Source organism: Trachurus trachurus (assembly GCF_905171665.1).
Source record: "Trachurus trachurus genome assembly, chromosome: 7".
In the NCBI taxonomy this organism is placed as follows: domain Eukaryota; kingdom Metazoa; phylum Chordata; class Actinopteri; order Carangiformes; family Carangidae; genus Trachurus; species Trachurus trachurus.
In genome coordinates, this window is record NC_139901.1 from 30,133,540 (window position 1) to 30,160,361 (window position 26,822).

At 40.5% G+C, this 26,822-nt stretch overlaps 1 protein-coding gene across 5 annotated transcripts in view; it reads left to right on the top strand.

Moving 5' to 3' along the window:
* The first annotated feature begins 14,618 nt into the window (after positions 1–14,618).
* The window catches only part of LOC310988629 (rap1 GTPase-activating protein 1-like), a 60,624-nt gene continuing 48,420 nt past the window's right edge, over positions 14,619–26,822 (top strand). For 2 of the 5 annotated variants that reach the window (XM_083975300.1, XM_083975303.1), the window contains exon 1: positions 14,619–14,710. In XM_083975300.1, the coding sequence (XP_083831426.1) occupies positions 14,667–14,710 (44 nt within the window). In that variant the 5' untranslated portion in view covers positions 14,619–14,666. The remainder of the gene's footprint in view (positions 14,711–26,822) is intronic. The other 3 variants (XM_083975298.1, XM_083975299.1, XM_083975301.1) reach the window with 2 other exon arrangements.

The following is a 26,822-nucleotide window of genomic DNA, read 5'->3' on the forward strand; positions in this document are numbered from 1 at the left end:
TTTCATTTTCCCCTCCTTCTTCTCCTCCATTATAAGTGTTGTACTTTCTTATGTGATATCTTAATTACAGAGCTCTCCCAGTTGCGTTCTCACATAACAATATTTAAAGCTTCATGTTGATACTTAAAGGGCCTTTTTTTAGAAATTGGATGCATCATTTTCCCGGCCTGTTGAATTATTCATCTGCAGACTGCATTTATGTGCGTTCTCTGCTCAGGGGAGGATGTCAGCTGGACCACTGCAAACAGCTTATTAAAGTGAAAGTGTACTGTCTCTTTGATGGGTTTTGAATGAGTCACCCACTCTGCTCGCCTCTGTATCTGTGAGGCGTCTATATTTATTCTTGATTTTCATCGCATTTCCTTTGTACTGTGTGTTTCCCATTTAGTAGTTTCAATACCTACCCAAGCGTATAGGCCTAATCACTGAGCTGCATGTGAAGTGGTTCCCTCCGTGCTATACAGCTCACATCAGCATGCTTTGATGTTATTAACATTCAGAAAAGTGTCTTGTCCTATCTCTGGTACTTTGGATCCAAGGCTTTGATTTTTTTTTTTTTCTTTTTGGCTTTTATTTACCGCTCTTTGTGGGGAAAAGTCTTGTACCAAACATCTGTCTTGTTCATCTCGCTCGACTGAGGTGATTGGACAAATATTGATCCTGGGAAAGAACCACTAATGATAAGTTGTTTTTGATGTGCATCAGTAGATGGACCCGGCCCGACAGCATACAAATCTTTTCATTAAATCACTTGAATTAGATGTAGTATAATAAGACTCTAGTCTGTCTTAAGTTAAAAGCATTTAAATTAAATCAGCTGTAATATTTAATGGGTGCATTTTAAAATACATAAAGCGTAGTGGATTAAGTTCACTCTGCTGCAGTGCAGGGTCTGATGATCTGTCCTCAAAGAGCAAAGAGAATTTGCAAAATACAATTGGAAACATGACTGATAAGGTCGTAGCTGCAGGCTGCTGTTTGTGAATGATGAGATTTGATTTCTCTTATCACTCGTCCTTTGCCTTTTTTTTGCTGGAATTAAATGTATTAGATTCACATCATCATCAACCTATAAAACCCCAGAATCTCACTCCAGAGACATTATTCATGGCTTCAACCCAGAGTGGATTTCCGCGATCACGTGCAGCACTTAAGACATGCCAAGGTGTATATATTTCCCACTACTTACTGCAATTTAGCATGCACCCGTCATGTGTAACGAATGGCCCACCTTCCTCAGATATAGCATAAATATTCATGAGCCCGCCTGAAAAGCTTATTCTCGTTTAAGCACGAGGCATGAACATAAATTAACACTATGTGCTCTTCCTCTCTGTAATGATTTCATATCATTTCTTCTCTGCACCACTGAGCTGTACGACACACAGACAGAGAATAGATATGGGAGATCTGCAGGGCCGTTGCTAGGAATTCTGGGCCCCCTGAAAGAATACTAAAGTGGGCCCCTGACTTTTCCACTTTTTTTCTTAGACTACGTATTATCATTTTTTATTTAGCCTACTATGTTGATGCTAATGCAGCATTACTATGAGTATAAGTCAGGGTTTAAGAACGAATCACCTTGTTGTTTCTACTTCCGGGTAGAAAACCAGCACGAGAACATGACGGACGAGAGTTTCTCATTTTTCATGTCACTATATCGCCATTTAGACTAATCTGATGTTTGTGAAGTTTATAAAACCAATGATTGGACAAACATTACTATTTATGTGTGCACATTTTTGTAATTAGTCATGGTTATCATAGATTAGCCGGGCTAACGGTTAGCTACCTGTTTAACTTTAATAACTCAGTGACTCAATAAACCGTCCATAAAAAAATATTTTCTCCAGCGGATTAGTTACAACATGAGCTAACTGGAGTAGTTTCATGTCGTGTCCGACAACAGGAGGGTTTTAACAGCTGACGTTCTATAGCTTTGCTACCGCCATTAGCTTAGCTACCACTGTTAGCTTCTACCGCCGTTAGCTGTCCCTGTCAGCTGCAGCCACTGATGCTTTCTAGACACTGTGATTCCCCCAAAACTGAATAAATACCACACATAGCAACACACACACAGAAATAGTATATGTTTCTTCTATCATTTCAGATTTGTCTAAACGGTGATAGGGCGTGAAAAATATGATATATAAATAGCTAAACTCTCGTTTGTCGTTACTGTTCTCATTCAAATTACATGCTGGTTTTCTACCCGGAAGTAGTTGTAAACAATAAGGCGATTCGGTCTACAACAGCCCTGGGTGTGTGTGTGTGGTGGGACCCCACCCAGTAAGGATGTGTGCATGGAGAAAAATAACTGTGGAAACATAAGAAAAGTATATTGCAGTGCTGGTTTGGTTTGTATGTCTCACAGTTTGTTGTGTTCAAGGGCGCTGAGCACGCATTTCCTGACTCATCAACACCCCTGCCCTCTGTCACACCACAGTGCACTTTTTCTGGGTGACACATGCAGGACTTTGTCTCTATTTGTGGAGACACCTGCTGTTCCCATGCAGCGAATCGTCTCCTCCCGACACACACTCCCTCCTCACATCAGGTCCATATCTAGCTGATAATAAAAATAGACCTTATTACAGCAGAAATTACCGCAGTTGTCAGGGTTTGGTTTATGCAGTTCACAGATTCCTACAGCCTTAATTTAAAATCTTTTGTTTTCTTTACAGTGAAAGACCACCTTCCATTTATTGTATTGTAGGAAAAGAAAACCCTCTGCAATGGATTTAACCTAAAAAAGAAACCATGCATGAACACAGCAAACGGTTATGTTTAATAATTTAAACAAGAACGTGCAATGACATGAATGGACCTTGTCTGCCAAGTGTAGTAACATTATTTGTTGCAAATTTTAAAGCCAAACTACTGATGCAGAGTAAAAGATGAAAGAAAACAACAAAAATACTAAATCTGTTCTCCAGAAGTCAGATGTAGAAGATTAAAAATTAAATATTTTCAGGCTTTGAAAATAATTATACAGCACTACTCACAAAAAGTTAGTGATATTCGACTTTCGGGTGAAATTAATGGAAGACGTAAAAAGTTTAGGCTACAGTGATATTAGGCTAGGCCTATATCATGAAAGTAGAAGTATGGGATCGTCATTTCTTCATCTCCAACAATGTAGGCTATTGAAACCAAAGCTAATGACAGTGGTTGGTATACAACAACAAAACAACAACCATGTCATGTGACGTCCACTTCTCTGTCTTTCTGTGACTCCTTCAGTCTCTCTGTGTCTCTGTGAGCTCAGTGGACACATCCCATCATCTGAAACCTGGAGAGAGCCCAGGTTACTGTTGATGGATTGTGAAACAGGTGTTGTCAATGAACCAAAACATTTAATGGTGGATTCATAAATCAGTTTTGTGGTTAATCCCCTTGTTAGAGAACAACATGTTCTGTTAGAAGCACTGAAACATTGAACAGTTGAACATGTGCATTCAAACGTTGAGAGAAGTCAAATTAAGTTATCCTGTAAAGCAGTGGTTCCCAACCTTTGTAATCTTGTAATCAAGATGCGCCAGCTCAGATATTTTTATATGCTGCATTTTATTTGAACTCAATTAGAAAGTAGGGGTAAAGAATACAGTTGAAGATTGTGTGTGGTGTTTTAATCATAATTTTAAAAAGAATAGGCTAATAATTCGTTTTTAAAAAAAGTTTTTATCAGTAATTTTTTTTAATCAATTTCAGGCGACCCCATTTGAATTACAGGCAACCCTGACCCCCAAAACACTGCTGTAAAGGTTATAGTGGATTTTAGGTGCATTCTGAAATTTCATCCGAAAGTCAAATGTCCCTAACCTTTTGTGAGAAGAGGATGTAAAAAAACACCACTGTGAAATATTTGCATCAGAAGCTTTGTAGGAAAAATTGATAGGCTAATATGATTTAAAATACAAACATAATGTGGATTTCAGTTGTTGATAATAAAATCAAATCAGATGGATCAGCTGTGGTGTAAACTGTGTAATAGTTGCATGACAGTGTCCAGGAGAGGGCGCTGCTACTCTTCATTCCCCTGAGTATAACTGACAATAAATGCACACTCATCTGGACTTCCCTTCTTACCACATACAAAATAGAAAATAACCACTTTGTTGTGCAACTTTCTTTATTGACCTTTTAGCGCCGCGAACGTGTCTTGAATCCACAATCAGCTCACATTGAATTCGTGGTGGGTGGAAATGAAGGCTATCAAATATTACAATTCCCCAAAGCAAAAAAAGGGGGGGATTAAAAGTTGCCCTTTAGCTTGTTGGCATTTCTCCACCACCAGCCGGAAAGGTTTTTAAGTTGAGTGGTACGTGTGTGAGAGTGTCAGCCCGGCTCTGTCTCTGCTGCTGTGGCGAGTCATCTATTGATCACCTGGCACCAGGACAAAGTCTCTCTCCCAGTGGCAGAGGAGCATCCATCACCGAGCTGCCTGAATGGACACAGTGGAGAGGAGATAGCATGACGCTGAGGATCTATTAGAACTGAAATGGATCTTCTTTCTTTTCTTTTTTTGTGCTGCAACGAAGATCAATGAGCGACACATCCTCTGCTGTAGCTGTTATACCTTAATAATAATCCTTCTGCTTTGGATCATAGTTGTCAGAGGAAGATGGACGAGCACGATTAACCGGCACTTTTTTGTGTAGTAATGACCTCCGTTATTAAGTTATTGGCAGCTCTTTGGAATAATCAAGATGATGCCGGTTTTGTCATTCAGAAACTGAGGAAGACGGATGAAAACAAAAACATGAATAATGACTCTCTTGTCACCTATACAGACTGTTGCCGGTCTTCCGCACTAATCAGAGGAGGAGAATAGACAACAAACAGTATAGTGAACTGATAATTGCATTCAAGCCTCAACACAACAGAGCGGAGAATGGCTCGTTCGATTGGAGCACGTTGCAACAACAGCACCTCTTTTCTTTTGCCGTGTCCACCACAATATCCTGGTGCTCTAATGAGAGAGAGGCTATGAAAGGCCACAGTGTGTATGTGTGTGTGTGAATGTGTGTGTTTGTAGGGGCTCCCAGGGGCCTGAGGTGCACGTGACCTCGTCCAGAAGGAGGAGGAGGAGGAGGACAGTTCAGTTGGCTCGCTCCACTCCTCCCACTCAGACAGTCAACAACACTCACTGTAAACTTCTTTTCACATGTGCCTCCAAGTCCAGGAGGAGGAGGAGGATGGGAAGTTTAGATTTTTAAAGGTACATTGTGTAGGAATTCCTCCCATCTAGCATTGCGGTTGTATATCACAAGCAACTCAATCGTATTTTTCATGCTGCATTCACCTGAAATTGGGCAGACGGCAGACGGACGACAGCCGCACAGCTGCACATAACGGCATAAACAAGCCTCTATGTAAACAAGTGGTCCGTCAGCACGAGGCCAAACAATACACGTGACAATATGTTGTCATGGCGATGTCGTATTGTTTACCTGACCCACGTTTTACCGCCTTTCTCTCTGGACTTCTGTGACTAAAATGACATCTGGTTTGTTAGCGACGGCCGTCTGCCCGACTGCAGGTGAATGCAGCATCAGTGTAACGCTCCATTCCTCCTCACTGCGTTACCGCGGTGACTTTTCACAGACGCCACCTCCACCTGAGCCGACAGCTCCGGTGTCTCCGCTGAGTTTCCGTGGTTTCCTACCGTCACGCTGCCACTGAACGTAAAAACATGGCGACACCACATGGCAGCAGCACCGAGCTTACCCGCTCCATGGAGATATGAATGATATGAACGGCTCATTCAGAGCTGAAAGGAACACTTCACTTTGTTGATGGGGGGGATTACTGGTTAATGAAAAACAGACTTTTGAACCAAATAATCGATTTTCGTGAATAAGAAGTTACACAATGTCCCTTTAAAGTCCCTGTGAAGTGAGACAGACACTGACTCAGGCCTCTGTCTGTTTAGTGTCGACATAGGAAACATCCTAAACCAACAAATGCCCGCTCTGCTACTGAAGCTGGAGAAGTGAACTAATGAAAACAAGAAATACTCCCCAACAAAGATAAGACTGAAGGCTCGGCTTATTTCAAAGCACAATTGCCCTTTGAATATTCAACCTCTCCCTCCTCCACCCCCTCAAATATTTGCATGGCTCCCCTTCCTCCGCAAACTTGCCCTCTCCAAATAGCCCTGTCTATGTGCACTCCTTGTTCGGTCAAGTATCTGGAAAATATTTACAATGTATACAGCGGCCATAGGCAGCGAGTTCATCGGCGTACAGTATAAATATTGTGGAGTCATTAACCTGGTTCTTTAAGGCGGAGGAGAGAGAGGAGGCGCTCATCACACAAAAACATCCACAGCTTCACCCCTCGACCTTTAATATTAATAATTCATAAGGAACCTCCAAAATGAATTTATGATAATAATAATTACACATGCCTTTTTAGTAGGGGTGGGAATCTTTTACTATCTCACGATTAGATTAGATTCTGATTACTGGGGCTACGATTTGATTCAAAATCGATTTTTCGATTCAAAACGATTTGATTCCTAATGATTTCTGCTTCAGTCTGTCGGTGTGCAAAGGATCCTCATGATCTACTCCAGTCTGCTTTGCAAGATAGAATGACTAAAGTGTCTTTTTCACATTTATTGAGTTTTAAACATTTATCTATGCTTAGATGGAATTGTTGAAACTGTTGCATAAAAGCAATATCACATATTGCTTAAAGCAGAAGTAAGCGATCCGGTGGTTTTGGCTAACTTCCTGTAAGCCGATGGAGTTAGCAGTCCCCGCCCTCGTCCCTACGTCACCACATTCACGTGCATCCCTTGGCTGCACACACAGAGAGGACCGCCCCTTTATGCCGTTCTCTCTCCTCATTGGATAAAGGTTGTAGGATACAAGGAAAGTTTTCTCCTCGGCTTACAGCAGAGCAGAGTGACTGACAGACCCGTTTTTCAGACCAAACACTCTATATAAGTGATTGCTGTTGGAAGATATAACTATTTAAGACTTATATTAACACAAACATTCCGCTTACTTCTGCTTTAAGTAACAACATTTAAAGTGCCTCTTTATTTTTGTATCTGCAACGTGTTATATGTGTGCATATTGTTTCATGGATTCCATCATGAAACAATATGTGCGTTCGTACGTGCGGGTGGGAGGGGTGGGGTTAAGGTGTATTGTGTTGTGATTTGTGCTATGTGTCTTAATGTATTTTAATGTAACTTTTTATATACCTTTGTTTTATGTTTCATGCCATGTTCCATCAGGCAGGGGGACTGCCAACGGAAATTAGCCTGTTGGCTATAATTGGGTGCATTTACATTTTATTCTTTTAAAATGTTCATTAATGTACACTGTCCCTCTTAACAAATAAAGGAAATTAAATTAAATTAAATTAAAATAAATAAATAGTGCAGTTAAACATGCAGCCTTTTAAATTCTAAGGAAATGGAGGCCGATTTTGCAGATTTGTTTCATTTTTATGGGGACATTTTATATCGATTCTGAATCGTATTAAATGAGAATTGCGATATGTGAATCGATTTTTTGGCACACCCCTACTTTTTTAGGAATGCATGATAGGAGTGGCGTATAAGCTCACTGGGTTGAGCAGGTGCTTCAAATACAGAGGCAATATAGTCCTCACTATTTTCGATTTCCTGTCTCTCTAAACTTTCCTGTCAATTTCTGGATAAAAAGCCCCCAAAAAAATACTAAAAAAAGAAAAAGAAATGCATGATAAATTGCTAAAACGGTGTGATAAAATTGGACCACTCACAGATTCTCTTAGTGAGGGCTCGGAGCCTGTGGAGAAAATGCACTGTCAGAGTGTGTGAGTGGATTATTTACAAACACATTTCAGGGGTCAGATCGGATCCTGCTGTTCTCAGTGGTTTCAGAAATCCACCACTTCTGGTGCTGTTATGCACTGAGGGTTGTTGCTCTTTGGCTTTTATCGTCTCTGTTTTATTTTCCTTCCTCCTCTTGAAATCTCTCTTTTGCACCTTTCTTTGCAATGGGCCCATTAAAGAAAACTGCATTAGTATTATTTAGTGGAGGAAATAATCAAGGCAGGGCAGGTTTCTTCTCCTGAGTGGCCTGCTCTGAAACTGGAGATATGCTGGGAGAAGAATAAATAAATATTAATGAGAATAAACATGGAGCACAAAGCTGTATTGTTTTATTGTTTTCCTTGTTTTCATAACGCTTATGTTTGCTCTGAAACTCGCGGCTGCTTTGTCGTCGTCGCAAAAGTTGATTTATGGTGTTTGTCCAGCTTCAAACACATTAAAACCGCGCGACGACATATAGAAAATTCAATTTCTATTTAGAAGGACTGAAATGATGAATTGTGACACACTTCCCCTAACAAAGGCCTCCACACATATTTCATCAGGCGTTGATTTATTCCTCAGGAGCAAATTTCCTGCCCCATGAAGGCAGAGTTATAAGGAGGACTGACTGATCTTTGCTCCGTCCACTCCTCATCCCTCGTTCACCACACACCAGCTCTGTCTCCACAGGAAATCAATTATTTAGTTTATGTGGCTGTGTCCGTTCACAGGTTGTGTGAGGAGACTTATACAGAACCTAAAAAAAGAAACAGCCATATACTGGTGTTGTTTATGGAAATATACATTTAGGTTTGTGATTCCAACTTGAACAACATGCACTTAAAGGGATAGTTATACATTTTGGCAAATTGGCCCAATCCCTATAGTTTTAGCAGTAGGTTTGTTACCTTTAATTGTCGGTGCAAACTATTTTTAGAACGGCGGAGCAGAGCCGCGAGCTGCTCAGAGCTACTTAGCCGCTACGGAGGCTAATGGGATTTCTTGGTTTCCCTCATCAAAGTCATCAAATACACAATCCAACAACTCCAAAACGCTCTGGTGGACAAGTTGTGACCTGAACATTCACCACGCTATGAGATAATAACACAACGTTACCAGACAGAGTTGTTTTAGAGGGAAATTCATGCAAAACCACTGATGCACGTTGCCTTCAGGGGCAGTTTTTCAATTCAATTTATTTGAGGTGGGGCAGTGCATGTTAATGTGCAGGTGACAACTGGTCCACCAGAGCGTTTTGGAGTTGTTGGATTGTCTATTTGATGAGAGAAACCAAGAAATCCCATTAGCGTAGCTCTGAGCAGCTCACGGCTCTGCTCCGCCGTTCTAAAAACAGCTTGCACCGACAATTAAAGGTAACGAAACTACTCCTAAAACTATATGGATTATGGCAATGGGCCATGCAGTTTGCCAAAATGTTCAACTATCCCTTTAACTCGAGCAGACAGGGAGCTTTTTGTATGCATTGTCAGCTGTGTGTTTTGTTTTGTTAAACGTCTGGCTGTATGTTTGGTTGGTGCTGCAGTATCAGTCCTGACGACGTGGATATCAGGGAGGGATCTCCTTTTTCTTTTGTCCTCTCCAGAGTTTTCCTGCTCCTCCACTTCCTTTAAGACAAAAAAAAGAGGAGCCAGAGAGCCGCTGAGCTCAGTCAGAGGAGGAGGAGGAGAGGAGGGCTGGGCTGGGCTGGCGGGGGCCTTGTTCCCGCGGGGTGATATGATTAAAGGTTTGTTGTTGTCTGGACTGCGCCCCCCATTCGAATGCCTCGCACACGCCACAGCTGCTTTAGCTAATTGAATTGTCAGGAGAGCAGACAGGAGCGAAGGTATAGAGCAAAGACTGATGCACTGAATCAATAGAGCGGCACTTAAATGATGCCGAGCTGTGGCGGTGCCAAGGAGCCGAGGAAAAGTTGGCTGCCTGTTGAGATTAAACAAGTGATTTCAGCTAATTGAAAGAAACTGAATTGATGAGGTAGATGAGGATTTCTTTCCATGATGGATAAGACGGATTTGGTGCAGAGAAGAACACAAACAGCTCTGACTGAGGTTGTGTTTACTGATCCTCTCTTTTTTTTTGCACCTCTATGGATTTGCACTAATTACCACATGTAGCCTACTGTTGTTTTTATTTGAGTCTCTTTTATTGCATGTGTGAATTTTACACTCGTTGACTTTTTTTGATATCTGTCTGCAAGCACAGGAGAGACTTGACTGAAAGGATATACAGATAAAACACTAGAGCACAAACAGTAAAAAAGAGCCTGCAGTCTGCTAGCGGGTGTCTGACAGGCTGTGGCTGTGCTTTGAGCTAAATGCTAACATCAGCATGATAACTCACAGTGCTCACGGCGACAGTACCAGCGTGCATAATGTTTACTGTGTTCACCACAATGTTCAGAATCTTAGCTTAATCGGTAGCTATAACCCTTTAAGAGGAGACACTATGGTAAAAGTTTTAAATAACAGATATCACCATGAAACTTCCCAAGTTTATCACTTACATTAAGACAAATATTTTTTGTATTACAAGTTTTGTTAAATTTTATGTTTAAGTATCTAAATGAGTCAATATCTAATGAAATATGAGCTAATTTTCATACATTTCCAGAACCGAAATCTGAAAAATTGATAAAGCCCCTTTCAAAATTCTTGTTTTATTTTGTTGACATATTAGAGTCAGAAGTTTTTACAGAGGGTATTTTGGATATCTCTTTTTATCACTTTGTAAATGAGAAAATACTGTCACCAGCCCTAAAAAAATCCAATTTCGCCATGTTTTTAGGAATAAAATGTTGTATAAATCAGGCTGTGATTGATATATCAACAATATCAACAACAGGCACAGCACTGTATGTCACAGTAGCTGTTAACTTTTGGCAAATTTAGGAGAAATCTACTGACGAAAGAGACAAAATGAAGTAAAATAACCACCTTAATGTGGATTTTCTACCATTTCTTTTGACTTTTCTGAAAGAATACATGTTAAGGAAGAAAAATAGCCCAAAATCTCAAAATTGATCAGTGTAGTGTCTCGCCTTAATTTACAAGTGATTTCAGCTAATTGAAAGTAATTACATGGTAATGTCAAGAAATAGCCAACAAGTAACAATTAATTGTGTCGTAATGTCTAGAAATAGTGCAGAAGTAACAGTCAATTTCACAGTAATGTCAAGGAATATAGCCAAAAAACAACGATTGATTGCGTAGAAATCCCCAAAATTCCCAAATTCAAAGCATGAAAAGCATGTGTAATCTTTTGCCTTTGAAAAACATGACATTACTATGAAATTGACTGTTATTTCTAGGCTATTTCTTGACATTATTGTTATTTCTTAGCTATTTCTTGACATTATCATGTAATTAACGGCCTGTAAATTAAAGGCTTAACACTTAATCTTTCACTAATTAGCAGTGAACAAAGGGCAGTCAATGAGATTTTGACATCATTATAGTTTAAGCTTACGGGAAAGTGAGAGGATCATCAAAGTCAACAGGCTTTTCAACAGCTAGCAAGGTCAAAAACAAAAATAATCAGAAATGTCAATTAACATCAATAATCACTATAATCAATGAAGTCTCTATTAGCCAAAGAGGTGTCCGGTCAGACAAATGACGGCATTAGAGAAAGTCTGGTCCATTACCAGCAATGTCAGAGAAGGACTGTGACGCTGCGGTGGTGGGGAAGTGTTTTTAGGAAATTGCAGTCCCAGAGGAAAAGAAAGGCGGTGATGTAATTGTGGAGAGATGATGTAATTGTCTATCAGGGGGATTGTTGCGTGTTTGGTCGGCCCATTGATTAATAAAGTGTCTGTCTGCCCCGTTACTATGAGTGGTGCTCTGCAGTTAATGTGATGAAGACTTCATTGGCCCACGGGGAGGTCGTTGCTGCGAGATTTTATTCACTCGTGATTTTTTTGTGGTGAAATTATAACTCACTGACTGAAAACTTTCATAGCAAAAAGTTGAAGTTCATTTTATTAGGTATGCTTGAGTATAAGTATAGCAATTCTTCTGACTAAATTTGAACATTTTAAGTTCATAGAAGTATACTTTATAGGCTTTATATGTCATTTGAAGTCAATATTCAACTTCTTTTATCTCACATTTGAGACATTTGGTGAAAATAGAACGGCAGAATGACAACATTTGTGCTCAAAAAGCAACCTTACAAAATTTCATTTTAGACTTGTTTTCTACACTTATCTATTACTGTATTCATATCCTATTTCAAGCGCCAAAACAGTTCATTCTCATGACTGAAGGAGTGTTTTCACAAGGGATTTGACATTTTTCAAAAAGCAGACCTCAAATTTCCAGCATTTGGCCTAAATTATTTCTTTATACAGTGTTCTAGGACAAATTGGCCTCAGTGTGCTTACAGCGGAGGTTCTAATATTTAGACATAAAACACTTGAGTATTGTTACATCTGCAAGTGTCTTAAAAAGATACATTTAAGAAAATATGTAAAAGTCGAGAAATGGCCCCGAACCTCAGAGGGCATAAACACGTCTGTATTCAGTTTTAACCAGTGATTTGGTGTTTGCGCTTAGAGTGGTGCCACAAACAAAAATCTTGTTTAGGGGGCCACCAAAATCCTAGGGCCGGCCCTGCTTTATACTTTTCAGTATAAGCCAAGTATACTTCACTATACTTTTCTTAAGTATATAAAATATAGTTTATTCCAAGTATACTGCCTCAGTTTTAGTATAAAATGAGTATAATAAAGTACCTTGACTCCACCCTGTGTAACACTTGACCAACGATAAGAGCAGTCTGTTGCATGCGACATAGCACACATGCTTTGGAGGTGAGTGTCTATCAGATGGCAGATAGACGTCTCCACGGCAGCTTAATGTGTTGTTGTTGTTGTTGTTGTTGTTGCCAGTTTATCACCTGATACAAGTGAGAGTCTCCGTGTCCAGACGTTTTATTTGCTCTGTTTAATCAATGGTAACACAGCAGCAGCAGCAGCAGCAGCAGCAGGGAAACCGTGGTGGTGCTGCTGTGCTGCTGCTGCTACAGTACCTTAACCTTGTGCTTTTTGTTGTTGTGCATACCAGAGGTGATGGGTTTACAAAAGAAAAGAAAGAAGGGAGGGAGATGAATGATCAAGAAGATTAGAAAGAAAGAAACGTGTTCAAAGGTCGTCAGCTACAGTATGCTAACCCAGGGCAGCGGCTGCTCTGTGATTGGGACGTTTAGTGAAGAATGATGAAGTGTTTGTGTGACGACTGCAGCTTGTTTGACCAGCTGTCGTCCAGCGGCGGTGAGAGACTGAGAACTAGTGTTGCAAGACTGAAGAGTGTTTCGCCTTAAGCTGTTTTTTTTTTTTTTTTTAACCCTCCTGTCGTCCTTCTGGGTCTGTTCACTTCCTCCATCCTTCTTTCTTTCCTTCCTTTCTCCCTTCCTTCTTTCCACAATCCTTTTCCCCTGGCTTCCTTCCTTCCTTCCCTTCGTCCTACGTCTTCTTCCTTCCTCTTTTGATCCAGTTCACCTGGTCTGTTCCCTCCCTCCATCTTTCTTTCCTTCCCTTTTCCCTTCCTTCTTTCCACAATTCTTTTTGCCTCCCTCCCTCCCTCCCTTCCTTCCTTCCCTTCGTCCTTACTTCTTTGACCCAATCTGTCCTTCCCTTTCCCTTTGTCCTTCCTTCCTTCTTTCCCTTCGTTCTTCCTTTCTTCCTTCTATCCCTTTATCCTTCCTTCCTTCCGTCCTTCCTTCCTTCTTTCCCTTTGTCCTTCCTTCCTTCCTTCCTTCCTTCCTTCCTTCCTTCCTTCCTTCCTTCCTTCCTTCCTTCCTTCCTTCCTTCCTTCCCTTCGTCCTTCCTTCTATCCCTTTATCCCTACTTCCTTCTTTCCCTTTGTCCTTCCTTCCTTCCTTCCTTCTATCCCTTTATCCTTCCTTCCTTCCTTCCTTCCTTCCTTCCTTCCTTCCGTCCTTCCTTCTTTCCCTTTATCCTTCCTTCCTTCTTTCCCTTTATCCATCCTTTCTTCCTTCCTTCTATCCCTTTATCCTTCCTTCCTTCCTTCCTTCCTTCCTTCCTTCCTTCTTTCTTTCCCTTTGTCCTTCCTTCCTTCCTTCTATCTCTTTATCCTTATTTCCTTCCTTCTTTCTATCCCTTTATCCTTATTTCCTTCCTTCTTTCTTTCCCTTCGTCCTTCCTTCCTTCCTTCTATCCCTTTATCCTTCCTTCTTTCCCTTTGTCCTTCCTTCCTTCCTTCTTTCCCTTTGTCCTTCCTTCCTTCCTTCCTTCCTTCCTTCCTTCCTTCCTTCCTTCCTTCCTTCCTTCCTTCCTTCCTTCCTTCCTTCCTTCCTTCCTTCCTTCCTTCCTTCTTTCCTTCCTTTCATCCCTCCTTCCTTGACCCAGCAGGGCACCAGGAGGGTTTTAAACTGACCATGATTCTCAGTGTGTGTGGGTTTTTGAGGATTTTGGTAAACACCTCCCTGAACTTGGTGCATGACAGCGTTGGTTCCCTGGGAGACGGGCATGGTCAGCAGCAGCAGCCAGACCCCTCCCTCCCTCCCTCCCCTCCCTCCCTCCCTCCCTCCCTCCTCCCCTCCTGCATCCTCTCTCCTCATCCTCTCGCCGTTTCTCCCCCCTGTTTGTGAAGGAGGCGTGCGACTGAGGAAGAGGCAGGGCATGTTAGCCAAGGCTGGGGGAGTGGAACTCATACATCAGGCAAAGCATACAAACACACACGCTCTCTCTCTCTCTCTCACTCACACACACACACATGCACACACACACATGCTCAGTCAGCGTAAGTGACACAAGTGCTGGCTCCATTCAGCTCTGAGTTGACTGACTCACTGCTATCCATTAGCCGGTATGCCGCAGAGAAAGAGGAGTTTCACTTTTGGAGCCTATGGAGGGTAAGAATGAATTTCCTATAATAATATTAATAATAATAATAATGAGAAGCAGGAAAACCTCAGCACAGCTCACATTTGTATGAGTGTGAGTGTTTGTTTGTGTCTGTCTCTGTCTCCCCTGTTTGATGACTGTGCAGATTCTCTGTCTGTATCTCTGCCTGCTTGTTTCCCATCAATCCCACCGTGACAGCTTTATGAATGTCTCAACTTGACATTTTTGTTTCTGTTTCTGTTTTTTCGGGGTTTTTACCTACTATTATTATTATAAACTGGACTCTGTAATGCTGCTGTTGCTGCATCATTATTACGGGCTGCGTTCTGAACCGTCATGACGAGGTATCAAACAGAGAAGCATAAACAAGATAAGGCGACAAAATCGACAGAGAGAAAAGTTACACAGGGTTCAGGTTACAGGAAAGTGTTGGTGTGGACTGTGCATGCTGTGTATACTATGCATATGTGCTGTCAGTCATATAAGAAAACATACAGTAGAAACAACTGCATACTTGTTTCATGTGTGATTAACTTACATTCTTGCTTTCCTCTGATATCTCATAATTTACAGTTTATTTCAAATAGAAACAGATAAACACTGCACAGTTCAGTGCAGTATGTATTTGTATTTGTGTGGCCCACTTCAGACTTTCCAGACACGCAGTCAGCACAGCCTTTTTTTTCCTTCTTTCTTTTTAATGGTCAAAAGGTGAACAGGTGCCCCGATGCAACTACATGCCTCACTGCCTTTTTACCCCAGGACGTGTGCTGGAAGGAAGCCTGAAGAAAGTCTGGGAATATAACAGCTAACAGCTTGTGCAGACACTACAGTAGTTTAGAGGCAGGGTGGGCTGTGCAGCAGTTTCTAGGGTTTAGTATAGCCAGAGTAGTAACTGACATTAACTGGGCGGGTGTCCAAGTGGTGCCAGAAGAACAAGTGATACGCATTAATTATTGCTAGGAAGTGCATTCACAAGTGAGATAACTCCGAGTGAGATAACTCTGATAATGCTTTATTTCATAGAGCCACAGTTTCCTGGAAGAAAAGTAAATTATTTACTTCAATTGCACTTGATTAGCTTCCAGAGAGTCATAGTGAGCGTTGACAGTTGCATTGGTTGTTAAATAAGTTGCTTTGTTTGGTTTTGGCAATACTTCTGGCTTAATATAACTCAAGCTGAGGTATTGAATCGTAGTATTGCACTGTGTGTTTGGAGTGTCAGGTCTCTAGACAGACAGCCCCCCCCCTAGTGGTGTTCAGTACACTTTTAATTAATTAGTTTTACTTAATTGCTTGAGTTGCCCTGAGGATCTTTTCTGCACCAAAGGTCAACTGAATTTTCAAAACTTTGTCAACAAGCAACTATGCAAGGAATATAGTAGTTTCCAATAAAAATGATAATTGATGCGTGTATACTTAAGATTTTTTATTCTTTCCCAGCAAACATACCGAAGAAGTAATCGGTTCCCAGTAGTGTTTCAGCACTTTTTTAATGGTCTATTGTTTTATACCACAATGGGGCAGTTGAAGTGTTGACAGTTAAACACTCCGAGGGCAACAGAGATCAACTCTCTACTATGAAGCAAACAAGTTGCTTTTCTGTTTCGTGTTCAGCAGCAGCCGTTGTTCTTGGCATTTCGATAGGTCAGTGTGATTGCTCACATCAGCGGGTGATCTGTAATACACTCTGCCCCCCCCTGCATCCCATTGGCATTCAGCGAAAGAAACGCAGCCCCTCTGTTCTCTGCAGATCTGTCTTTTCTTTTGACACGCTTTTTAATTTTGGCATCAACTATGAATGAGGCTGCCAATTAATTTGAGTTGCTGTGTGTGAGGTTTACAGTTCTTTAAGCTTTTCAAGATATTACTTTTTTTTTTTTACTGGCAGTGTTGGATGCTGGGATTTGGCAGCAGAAATGTTCCTTAGACAAATGTGGCCGTGATGTCGCAACACCGAGCTTTCATATCCGTTTTGGTGACACTTAAGTATTCCTTCTACTTTTAAGAAAACACATCTGTTGTCACATGAGAGATACTGTACGTATTTCTGAGCAGCTCACAGTGGATATCACCCCATATATCCCCCATGCAACCATGAAATAAACACAGTGACGACCTGTGTCTAAGAGGAACTCGATGATCTCCCGGCAGCTGCCTCAGTGACGAGTCCTTCAGGCAACGTGAACAATGATTCTGTATGTTGTCGTCTCCCAGAGACAGAAATGCAGGTCAGTCACGTTCAAAAACAACAGGGTTTGGAAAGCCCCCATCATGTTGTTGTAGATGTATAGATGGCATTCCCTGGTCTGCTGATTTTAAACGTGTCAATGTGTTGTTTTAGAGAATAAACACTCGTTATAGGGAGAAGGTGTCGGAGCAGAAGATGATGAATGACCCCCCGATAACATGTGAATGAAAGATTATGAGTCATGGACAGATTGTTTTGTGCAGGTTGTGGCTCCAGCTGTTGGGTGTGAGCTAATCTTACACCTAGTTTTTGTCTCAGATTTTTTGATTATCATCATTAGTCTAAAGCGTATTGTATTGAACGCTGACAACAGGAAAACAACACAGAAGGGGAGAGGGTCTTTTTGTTTGACCAAAGCAAATGTTTGCATGACAAAAGATGATTAGACTGCAAGGCAGCGCTACTTGAGAACAGGAGGCCATTCAAGCACCTTTCCAAGGGCAGTGGCAAAACAAACAGGAGATGTAGGGCAACCAGAGGGCTCTTCATTGCCTACTCAGTCAGTTCACCTTGCATATTTACTTTGACATTCACATTCATATTCACAATAGCAACCCATCTACAAGGAAGACATGGGGAGGGAGGGACGGGGGGAGGGTTGGGTCGAGCCACAGTTAATTATCTAATGCTCACGGAGCAGACGATCAGATCGTTAACTTAACTTCGCCCTGATGAAAGGATAAAAAAAACATAAAGGTTGTTTAATCACGGTCGTGCATTTTGAAAGTGTCCGGCCTCGACTGCTCCAAACAGGTGTGTTCCTGCTGCGGCACCTTCATGCTTCATAACACAGTAACTCCTTAACAAATGGTGCAGAAAACAACACCAAAAAGACAGAAAAAGGTGGTTGAGTTGACTATGGTGCAGTATAGAGACAACAGCTAACGTGTAAATGAATACCTTCGCTATCACCTGTTCTACATCTCTCCAGTTCACCCGTAGCTCCGTGTGTCTTGTCTTGACAAAGAATGTGCCGCAAATATTTTTTTTGTCGAATGAACAGGTACAGTGAGTCACTATCTAACCGGACTCTGGCAACAATAACCGTGGCTATAATAACATCATCCAGTCGTTCTCTGATGACAATCCTGCCTTGAGTTTGTATTGACACATAAGTTCGTTACAGATGGAGAACAGATAAGAAAACAGACACACCTGTACAGTAGTAGTAGCAACAGAAAACAAGGAGATAGACTCAGAAACCTCCAATAAAAAGTACTGAATCCTGCACTAAATACACTGTTTAAATGACATTAAAAACATTAATTAAAAGCCTACACAGACCTAAAAACGCCTTGAATATTTATTTATTTTTTACCAATTTTGAGCTTATTTTTTCTGGTAGTAACATCATATGATTCAGGAAAACCTGCCATTTTATCTGCTGCAGTGTAAAGTCCCATTTGCATGCCATATTTCACAAAAAAACTAAAATCGCTTGTGAAAACTTGTGTTTCATTGAATATCTCCCTATAGTCAACCAAGGGATTTTTATTTTTTTCAATGTGAAAAGTTGTACTTAGGTGTTTTGAAGCTATACATGTGAAGTTTTGTGCAAATACCCTTTTTCTTCTGTGAGTTACAGCTAATTGATCATTACCATAAAGGCACACTTTACCACTAAAGGCCTATAGTAGTCATCCAAAATATACTAAACATCAGCAACTAACAGCAATATACCAACAATAATTAAGTATGTTATGATGACTTTGGCTCTCATATAAGTGTTATATATATTGGAAAATAGCCAATCTGTTGATAAATGGAAGACCAGAAAAATGTTTTTTATGCCTTCCAACGGGAACTTTCTGAAGACAAAACCACATTGAGTTACAGGCCATCACAAAGGAAAAGAAAAACGATCCTGACAGTGACAGTGACAAAAACAAAACAAAAAACACATCGTGTTTGTTTGTTTGGTTATGTAATAGACATTGCAGCATTCAACAGTCAGCACATCTGTGGTACCTGTGTGTGTGTTTGTTTTACTGTATTTGCGAGGTCTGAAACTCTGACGATACTTATGGGGACCTTACATGTGTCGGTGTAACAGCTTTGTGGGGACCATCGGGTAAAGTGGTTGTTTTTAAGTTTTTACTGTTGGAGTTGGATATTCAGTTGTGAATGTTTGAGTAAAAAGTGTAAAAAGCATTATGTCAGTGACAGAGTTGCACAAATATAGTCAAACAGCGATGTGTGTGTGTGTGTGTGTGTGTGTGTGTGTGCCTTCATACACACTGTATCCTACTGTACTGTTGCTAAATGAGGACATTCAGCCACTTCATGCTCTTTCCTCTGTCAATGGGCTCATTCAGCCCACACTGGGCTTCAGATGCACGATACAGTCAAGATCTGGTCACGTTCACTATTGTTTGACAGTGTTTCTTTTTGCAACTCCCAAGTGATATTTATAAAGAAATAGTTCAGTGTTGCTCAAGGAGATTTTTTTATTTTTTTTTAAATGACCATATCCAGTGCAATCTGAACGGTTTATAGCGAAGAATATGTGTTGATGTGATAAAAAAAGGAGCTTATTCAGAATCAACAGATCGCCACCACCTTTCTTCTTTGTGCAGAACAAATGTCGGTTTGTTGATCAGTCGTGGCACTAATCTGGTCCAGACCGAACTGTCTCAACAAATTATATGATGGATTGGCATGAAAATTTAGCAGAGACACTCGTCTTCCCCCTGAGGGTTAATCCTATACTGACTGTTGATCTCCTGACTTTTCCCCTATAGTGCCACAGCAATGTTGACATTATTTTAGGAGGAGTTTTCATGCACTGCTGCTCTATAAACTTTTCAAGTTAGTGTGAGTTTTTAAAGCAACGCTAATCTAGCTTTACCAGTACGTCCCAAATGTTGAATCAAATGTGTGCGAAGGCTGCATGATACTATTTTTTTTTTTTTTTTTTTTACCTCTGTGCTGTTTAGAGAGTATTAATTAAACTGGGCAGCAACAAAAAAGAAGTCAAGTCAGCATGTTCTTATTAACTCGTGCTGGGTGAAATGGGTGTTTCAGACCGACTGGGACTCCACCAGAATTTATTGTAGCTGTAGGGAAGAGGAATAATGTCTGTGCAAGCTGCGTTCCTGGATCATGGTATATATCCACAACATTAGTTCAAGCAGAAGTAAGCGATCCGGTTGTTTTGGCTAATGCTGCGTTCCAGGCAGGCTTTTGAAACCGTAAATTACAGCTTCAAGTCACAACTTACGACTTTGTAGCGTTCCAGGCAACCCACTCGTGTTTTTCCGACCTGTTTTACCTGTGAAAGATCGAACTGGTACGACTTCACAGGTCGGAAAAACACAAGTTACGGGTTGCCCTGAACGCACCATAACGTCTTGTCAGCCGATGGAGTTAGCAGCCCCCGCCCTCGTCATGGATCTATTGGTCCTCGTCCCTACGTCACCACATTCAGGCGCATCCCTTGGCTGCACACACAGCCCTGCATGCCGTTCTCTCTCCTCATTGGATAAAACTTGTAGGATACAAGAAAAGTTTTCTCCTCAGCTCAGAGCAGAGCAGAGTGACTGACAGACCCATGTTTCAGACCAAACACTCTATATAAGTGATTGCTGTCGGAAGATATAACTATTTAAGACTTATATTAACACAAAAATATTGCTTACTTCTGCTTTAATACAAATGGCTCTCATTTTAAAACAGCGGAGCAACATGAATATAAGGAAAGAAATATAACACGGCAAACATTTTAAAAGGTGACACAGTGAAAGGCTGTGTTGGTCTAGGAGTTGATCTTCCAGGTACGGTCATAGGCATTTTAAGATAATTTGTTCATGGGTGTGTTGGTCTCCAGTGGAAATTATACCTAAGTTTAGAGAGAGAGTGTGTGTATGTATGTGTGTGTGTGATTTGTACATTTCAGATGTAGAATTAGCGCTGCAGCAGATCGGTGGCTAAACAACAAACTTGTTTGCTTTAAGCTGGATTTCCTCGGTGACCTACTTGCCATGAGCAGGTTGTTGTTGTTGTGTGTTGCTGACTTCATGTGCGCGCCACACACAGGCCTCGATCGGCTCACTTCTGAAGAGAGAGAGAAGAGGAAAAATGTTTCAAAGTTTTTTAGCAACGGGAGGAGAAGGAGGAGGAGGAGGAGGAGGAGGAGGAGGAGGGAAAAAATGAAGGGGCGCACTTCAAGTCAGATTAAGTTGAAAGGACTAATTGTGAAGTGGCACGACTGCTGACACGGTGATGGGCCGCCAGGGTTTCTTAATAAGACGCCTCTCTCGCCTTTTTGGGCCTCCTCATCCTCCTCATCGTGCTGATGACCGTATCCATGGCAACCGACTAGTACTTGATACCTAGCTGAGAATGAAGAGGAAACATGAAAAAAAAGACTGAACGAGACTGTAAATCCTCCTGTCACGTTCCTGAATGCACCACTTGACTTTTTTGTTTTAATAAAAAACATTAATTAAATAAAATGAGGTTATACACTCTGTTCTCACCGGGCAAATATGAGTCATATAACCCACAAATTCATTAGCACAAGCAAATTTGTCATAGCCTACTTTTGTCCACTCCACCCGTTGTTCTCCCGGAGAGGGACAGAGTATTCTTTGTCTTGCTGATAAGGCTCAGAGTTGTTGTTTTTTTTGTTTTTTTTTACGGCTCGCTGTTGTCAGCTCTTCTGCTTCTTCTTTATCTGTCGAGCTGTCCTGCTCTGCTCGGTCCAGGTTCGCTCTCTCCCAGTTGACACTTTAATAATAAGACGTTGAGAGAGATATTATGGAAAACACTGTGGATCTCGTATTCGTTTTTCTCGTCCCCTTATCTGAGGATAGTTTCTTTAGGGTGTATACCAAGATGTCAGCCAAGTATAATATTTGTACAAGTGTGTAGATTGTAAGAAGCTTAGCATAGAAAAGAAGGAGGACATACATCATACACATACACGTTTTATAATCTTAACAAATTGATCCTTTATCTGTCGCAGTGTGTTGTTACAAGGTCTCATCTCTGGGGTCTCTCGTTTTCTGCACTGCAAAAACTCAAAATCTTACCAAGACTATTTGTCTTATTTCTAGTCAAAATGTCATTTCTAGTCGAAACAAATCTCATTATACCTAAAATAAGACTCATCACATTAAAAAGTTGCTTGTTTTTAGACAATTTTTACTTCTTTCAAGCATATTTTCACTTGGAATAAGTAGAAAAATCTGATAGTGGAGCAAGTTTTTCTTTCTTATTACAAAGCACAAAAATCTTGCTTTCACTGGCAGATTTTTCTACTTATTTCAAGTGAAAATACGTTTGAAACAAATCAAAATGATCTAAAAACAAGTTCATTTTTAGGTGATGAGTTTAGTTTTGACTAGAAATTAGACATTTTGACAAGAAATAAGACAAATATTCTTGGAAAGATTTTGAGTTTTTGCAGTGTGTTTTGCTTTATCGCAAATGTCCTGTATTGGTTTTTTTCTCCCCTGAGTTTGGAGCGTTTATCCAATAATCTGGACACGCCCGCGTTGATTTCACTTTATGGGAATTCCATGAAACCTGAGAAAGGGGTGAGCAGCACAGGATGAGGTTTAGAAAATGTTATTCTTAGTGATGCAGCACATATGAAAACAGCTTTTGCCACCCCTCCACCCCCTCCTCACCCCCCTCACACTCGGCTTTGCAGTGAGTCGACAGGCCCCTTAAGTATTTTGGCTCTCTCTCTCTGTAAGCACCAGTGTGTATTCCACTTAACTGCACACACACACGTCTGTCAGGCTCAGTGAAGTCACCGCTGAGATGCATGGAGCTGCACCACCTCCGAGTCTCTCTCTCTCTCTCTCTCTCTCACTGTCATTATAATGTCACAAGGAGTCTCGGAGGTTAACGACGATGAGCGATCTCGTGGTGAATCAGGCGACGACGACTATATACTGTAACAACACAAAGTCTGTCGGCCCGTGACTCCACTCACTGTAGCCTATAGTGAACAAACAAACCCCACCAGAGCTTGTTTCCTCTCACCAGCACTGTTTTCTCAGAAGGAGGAAGTTGTGGGGCTTTCATTTATCTTTTGAGAATTTCTCACAGAAAAAGAAGAAGTTCGACTCCTTACATTTTTTTCTTTACTTGAGTATTTCCTATAAGAGGCGGCTTTTCATGAATGAGAACAGAAACTCATTCTGTCGTCTGACCATGTTTGAGACATGACTTCAGGGTTGGAAATACCTGCTGGTCCAGACTGAAAGTGTTGAATGGACTGTCATAAAATGGTCTGAGGACATTCATGGTCCCCAGAGAACAGATATACACTGCAAAAACTCAAAATCTTTCCAAGAATATTTGTCTTATTTCTTGTCAAAATGTCTAATTTCTAGTCAAAACTAATCTCTTTCCACTTAAAATAAGACTCATCACCTAAAAATTAACTTGTTTTTAGATCATTTTCACTTGTTTCAAACAAATTTTCACTTGAAATAAGTAGAAAAATCTGCCAGTGAAAGCAAGTTTTTTTGTACTTGTAATAAGAAAGAAAAACTTGCCCCAGTATCAGATTGTATTCAGAAGTGAAAATATCCTTGAAAGAAGTAAAAATGTCTAAAAACAAGCTACTTTTTAAATGTGATGAGTCTCATTTTAAGTATAATGAGATTGTTTTGACTAGAAATAAGACAAATATTCTTGGTAAGATTTTGAGTTTTTGCAGTGTAGGCTATATAACAAATATCCAGTATAGATCCCCTGACTTTGCCTCTAGACACGTTTGTGGTTTGAAGTTTTTTAGTGTTGTGTTTAGGTTCAAACATTCATGTTCCCCTCAGGAAGAATATCAGTAACTTCAGCGATCATCTGACTTTCCATGCCCTCAGTTACAGATTTCAATATTGTCCAGTAGCTTTGTTGTAGAGTGAAGCTGCTAGCATGGATGACACCCATTATACATGCATGTTAGAGCGGCTATTACTGTGTTTTTCTCTGTCGCGGATGGTGCTGATTGTCACTTGACAAGAGCCTCGGCTGCTATAGTTGTCTTTATGATACAATACGTCCTATAATTAGTGCTATTAGTAGGAGTCTTCAGGGCAGGTTGGATTGGAGGCTGCAGAGAGAGAGCAACAGGACAGACTGGGGCTTACTGCTGCTTAGCGTGTTGGTTTCACTGGAAAAGAAGAAGAAGAAGAGTTAAATCTGGCGTTGTTTTCTGGAAACAGATCTTGGTGAGTAAAGGAACTAAGTCTGAAGCTTTTGATGCTAACTTCTGAGCTACGTAGCAATAGCAAAAAAAAATTATGAGCATGCAATCACCCTGGCTCTAGACTTTTAATCTTTTTTTATTTATTTTTTACCCATATTTCTAATGCAGAAAAAGTGACACCTCGCTCCAGTCAGAGAGTTGGTTATTTGATCCTTCGGTTGCTGCTGTGCTGTGTCATGTAAGCTGATTATGTCCTAGGAAAGATGAGTGAGAGGTCTGAGGTCTGTCTGTCTGTACAGGGTGCGGGCAATGGTGAAGACGCCCCAAAATGTGGCTTGAGGGATGATGAATAGGAGTCATATGAGACAAAATCAACACAATAGCTTTTTGGTTTTGTTTGAGTTATGTATTTTGTTTCTGCTGTTTGTGCGCGGAGAGGTCAGCAAACGGCACCAGAGGCAGCTGAGACACATGCTTCACATTCCCATCTTCCCGTGTCACCACCACCACCAGCTATCACCAGCGACAGGCCTGCAGCCGTGAGTCACACCCTGCCTGGACAGCAGTTTTCAGTGTCAAATAACCACTCTGTCCCCGAGAAGGGTGAGGTAGAGAAAAGCTGCTCTTCAACAGAAGCTGTGTGAATGTGTGTGTGAATGTGCGTTTAAGACTGTGAAAAGATGGAAACCACTGCACACGCTTAACATCTCTCATTGGTATTTGACTTTTCTTCATATTATTATCTATTTGGAAATATCTACAGCCCGAATCCATAATGCAAAGGAACAGAATATCTTATCTTGGCACATGGCAGCAGATCAAATCAAAACCAGACTTGCAAGATGTACTGTAGGACTCCAAACGAACACCATGTATTGCAGCTTTCTCTGTCTAATTCTTATTAATCTTGCCATGGGGTATGTGTAAGTGTAGGGGAGACCGTGGATGGTTGTAACACTTTTTGTCTCAGCTCCCATAACTTGCATAGTGTTCATGGTAGGGCTCTCAAATTTTGACACCTGTACCCTCATTTATCCACTACAAATAGCAGTGCCTTAAACTTCTCAAAGTATATCAAATAATTCACAACTTGATGTCAAATGCAAGGAGTGCCACTGTTACAACCTGCCCCACTACCGGGGTATAGGTTCTAACACAACCTGGGGTCAATTGTAACAGTGAAATTAAAAACTAAAAACTGAGACCAAAGCAAAAAAAAAACATGCATCTATGTAAGTTTATCGTGCATGTTCCAACACTAAAGCATCTTTCTGTGGTTCAGTATGAACAAAAATAACTCATCACTGACGGTTAAATGAAGAACAGTGTCAGTGGTGTGGATGCTAACATTAGAAAGCTTCTTAACCCTAGAACACTAACGTCGGGTGATTTTCACCCATGAAATTATTGTTTCATAATTTTCATTATGTTGCTGTTGTCTGAGTTTCATGGGTCCCTGGGTAGCTTCATACTGCTCACTGACGTCATTGAAGGTAGGCATGTTACCCTGCTCCCATCCCTAGTTTTTTCAGCAGGCACATGTTCGGGTGGATTTCACCCGACGTTAGTGTTTATGTATCTAAATCTGGCGACCATTTCTGGTGATGCTGAAAATTCTTCTTTTTTCTTTTTACTCCACCAAATAAGGCTCAAATGTCCCACAAATGGGTGGTCTGAAGGACAAAGTCCCAGCTCCATTAGTTTTTTTTTAAGGAAGTTTTTGTTAAAAAAACAAAAAAAAATCAAAAATTTTGGACATTTTTTTATAGGGTCACCATGATACCTTTTTTTCATTTTGTGAAACATTGTACAGTGGAAAATTAAGGAAGTGTACTTCAATTTGCCATGTATTGTTGTATTTTAATATACTTTGGTGAGAAATATTTTTTTATGGGTATATTATATCGGGTAAAAAATACCCGGCGTTAGTGATGGTGTTACTTTTTGTAACGTTAGTGTTCTAGAACATCTTCTGATAATAGCTACAGATGAAAGGTGAACATGTATGAATGGAAACCTTCAGCAAGAGGTCAGAAGCAGCTAATAATTCATGTATAATTCCAGGAAAGATGGTTGACAGTTAGTGACACTGACACTTAATAGAACAACAAAGGTAAAAGGTGTTACAACCATCCCCACCCCTGTCAGCCATTGTTTGACCAGCTGGACCAACATGGTGGTTTGAAATAAACATTGATGAAATGACTCATATTTCACCCAAGAACCTGCTCTTTCATCTTATACAAGTTACCTAATTCAAACTTCAACGGTATCGATACTAGTCAAAATGTACACTGCAAAATCTTTCCAAGAATATTTGTCTTATTTCTTGTCAAAATGTCTCATTTCTAGTCAAAACTAATCTCTTTCCACTTTAAATAAGACTCATCACCTAAAAATTCACTTATTTTTAGATCATTTTCACTTGTTTCAAACAAATATTCACTTGAAATAAGTAGAAAAATCTGCCAGTGAAAGCAAGTTTTTTTGTGCTTGTAATATGGAAGAAAAACTTGCTCCACTATCAGATTTTTCTACTTATTTCAAGTGAAAATATGCTAGAAAGAAGTCAAAAGTGTCTAAAAACAAGCTACTTTTTAATGTGATGAGTCTTATTTTAAGTATAATGAGATTTGTTTTGACTAGACATTACATTTTGACTAGAAATAAGACAAATATTCTTGGTAAGATATTCAAGTTTTTG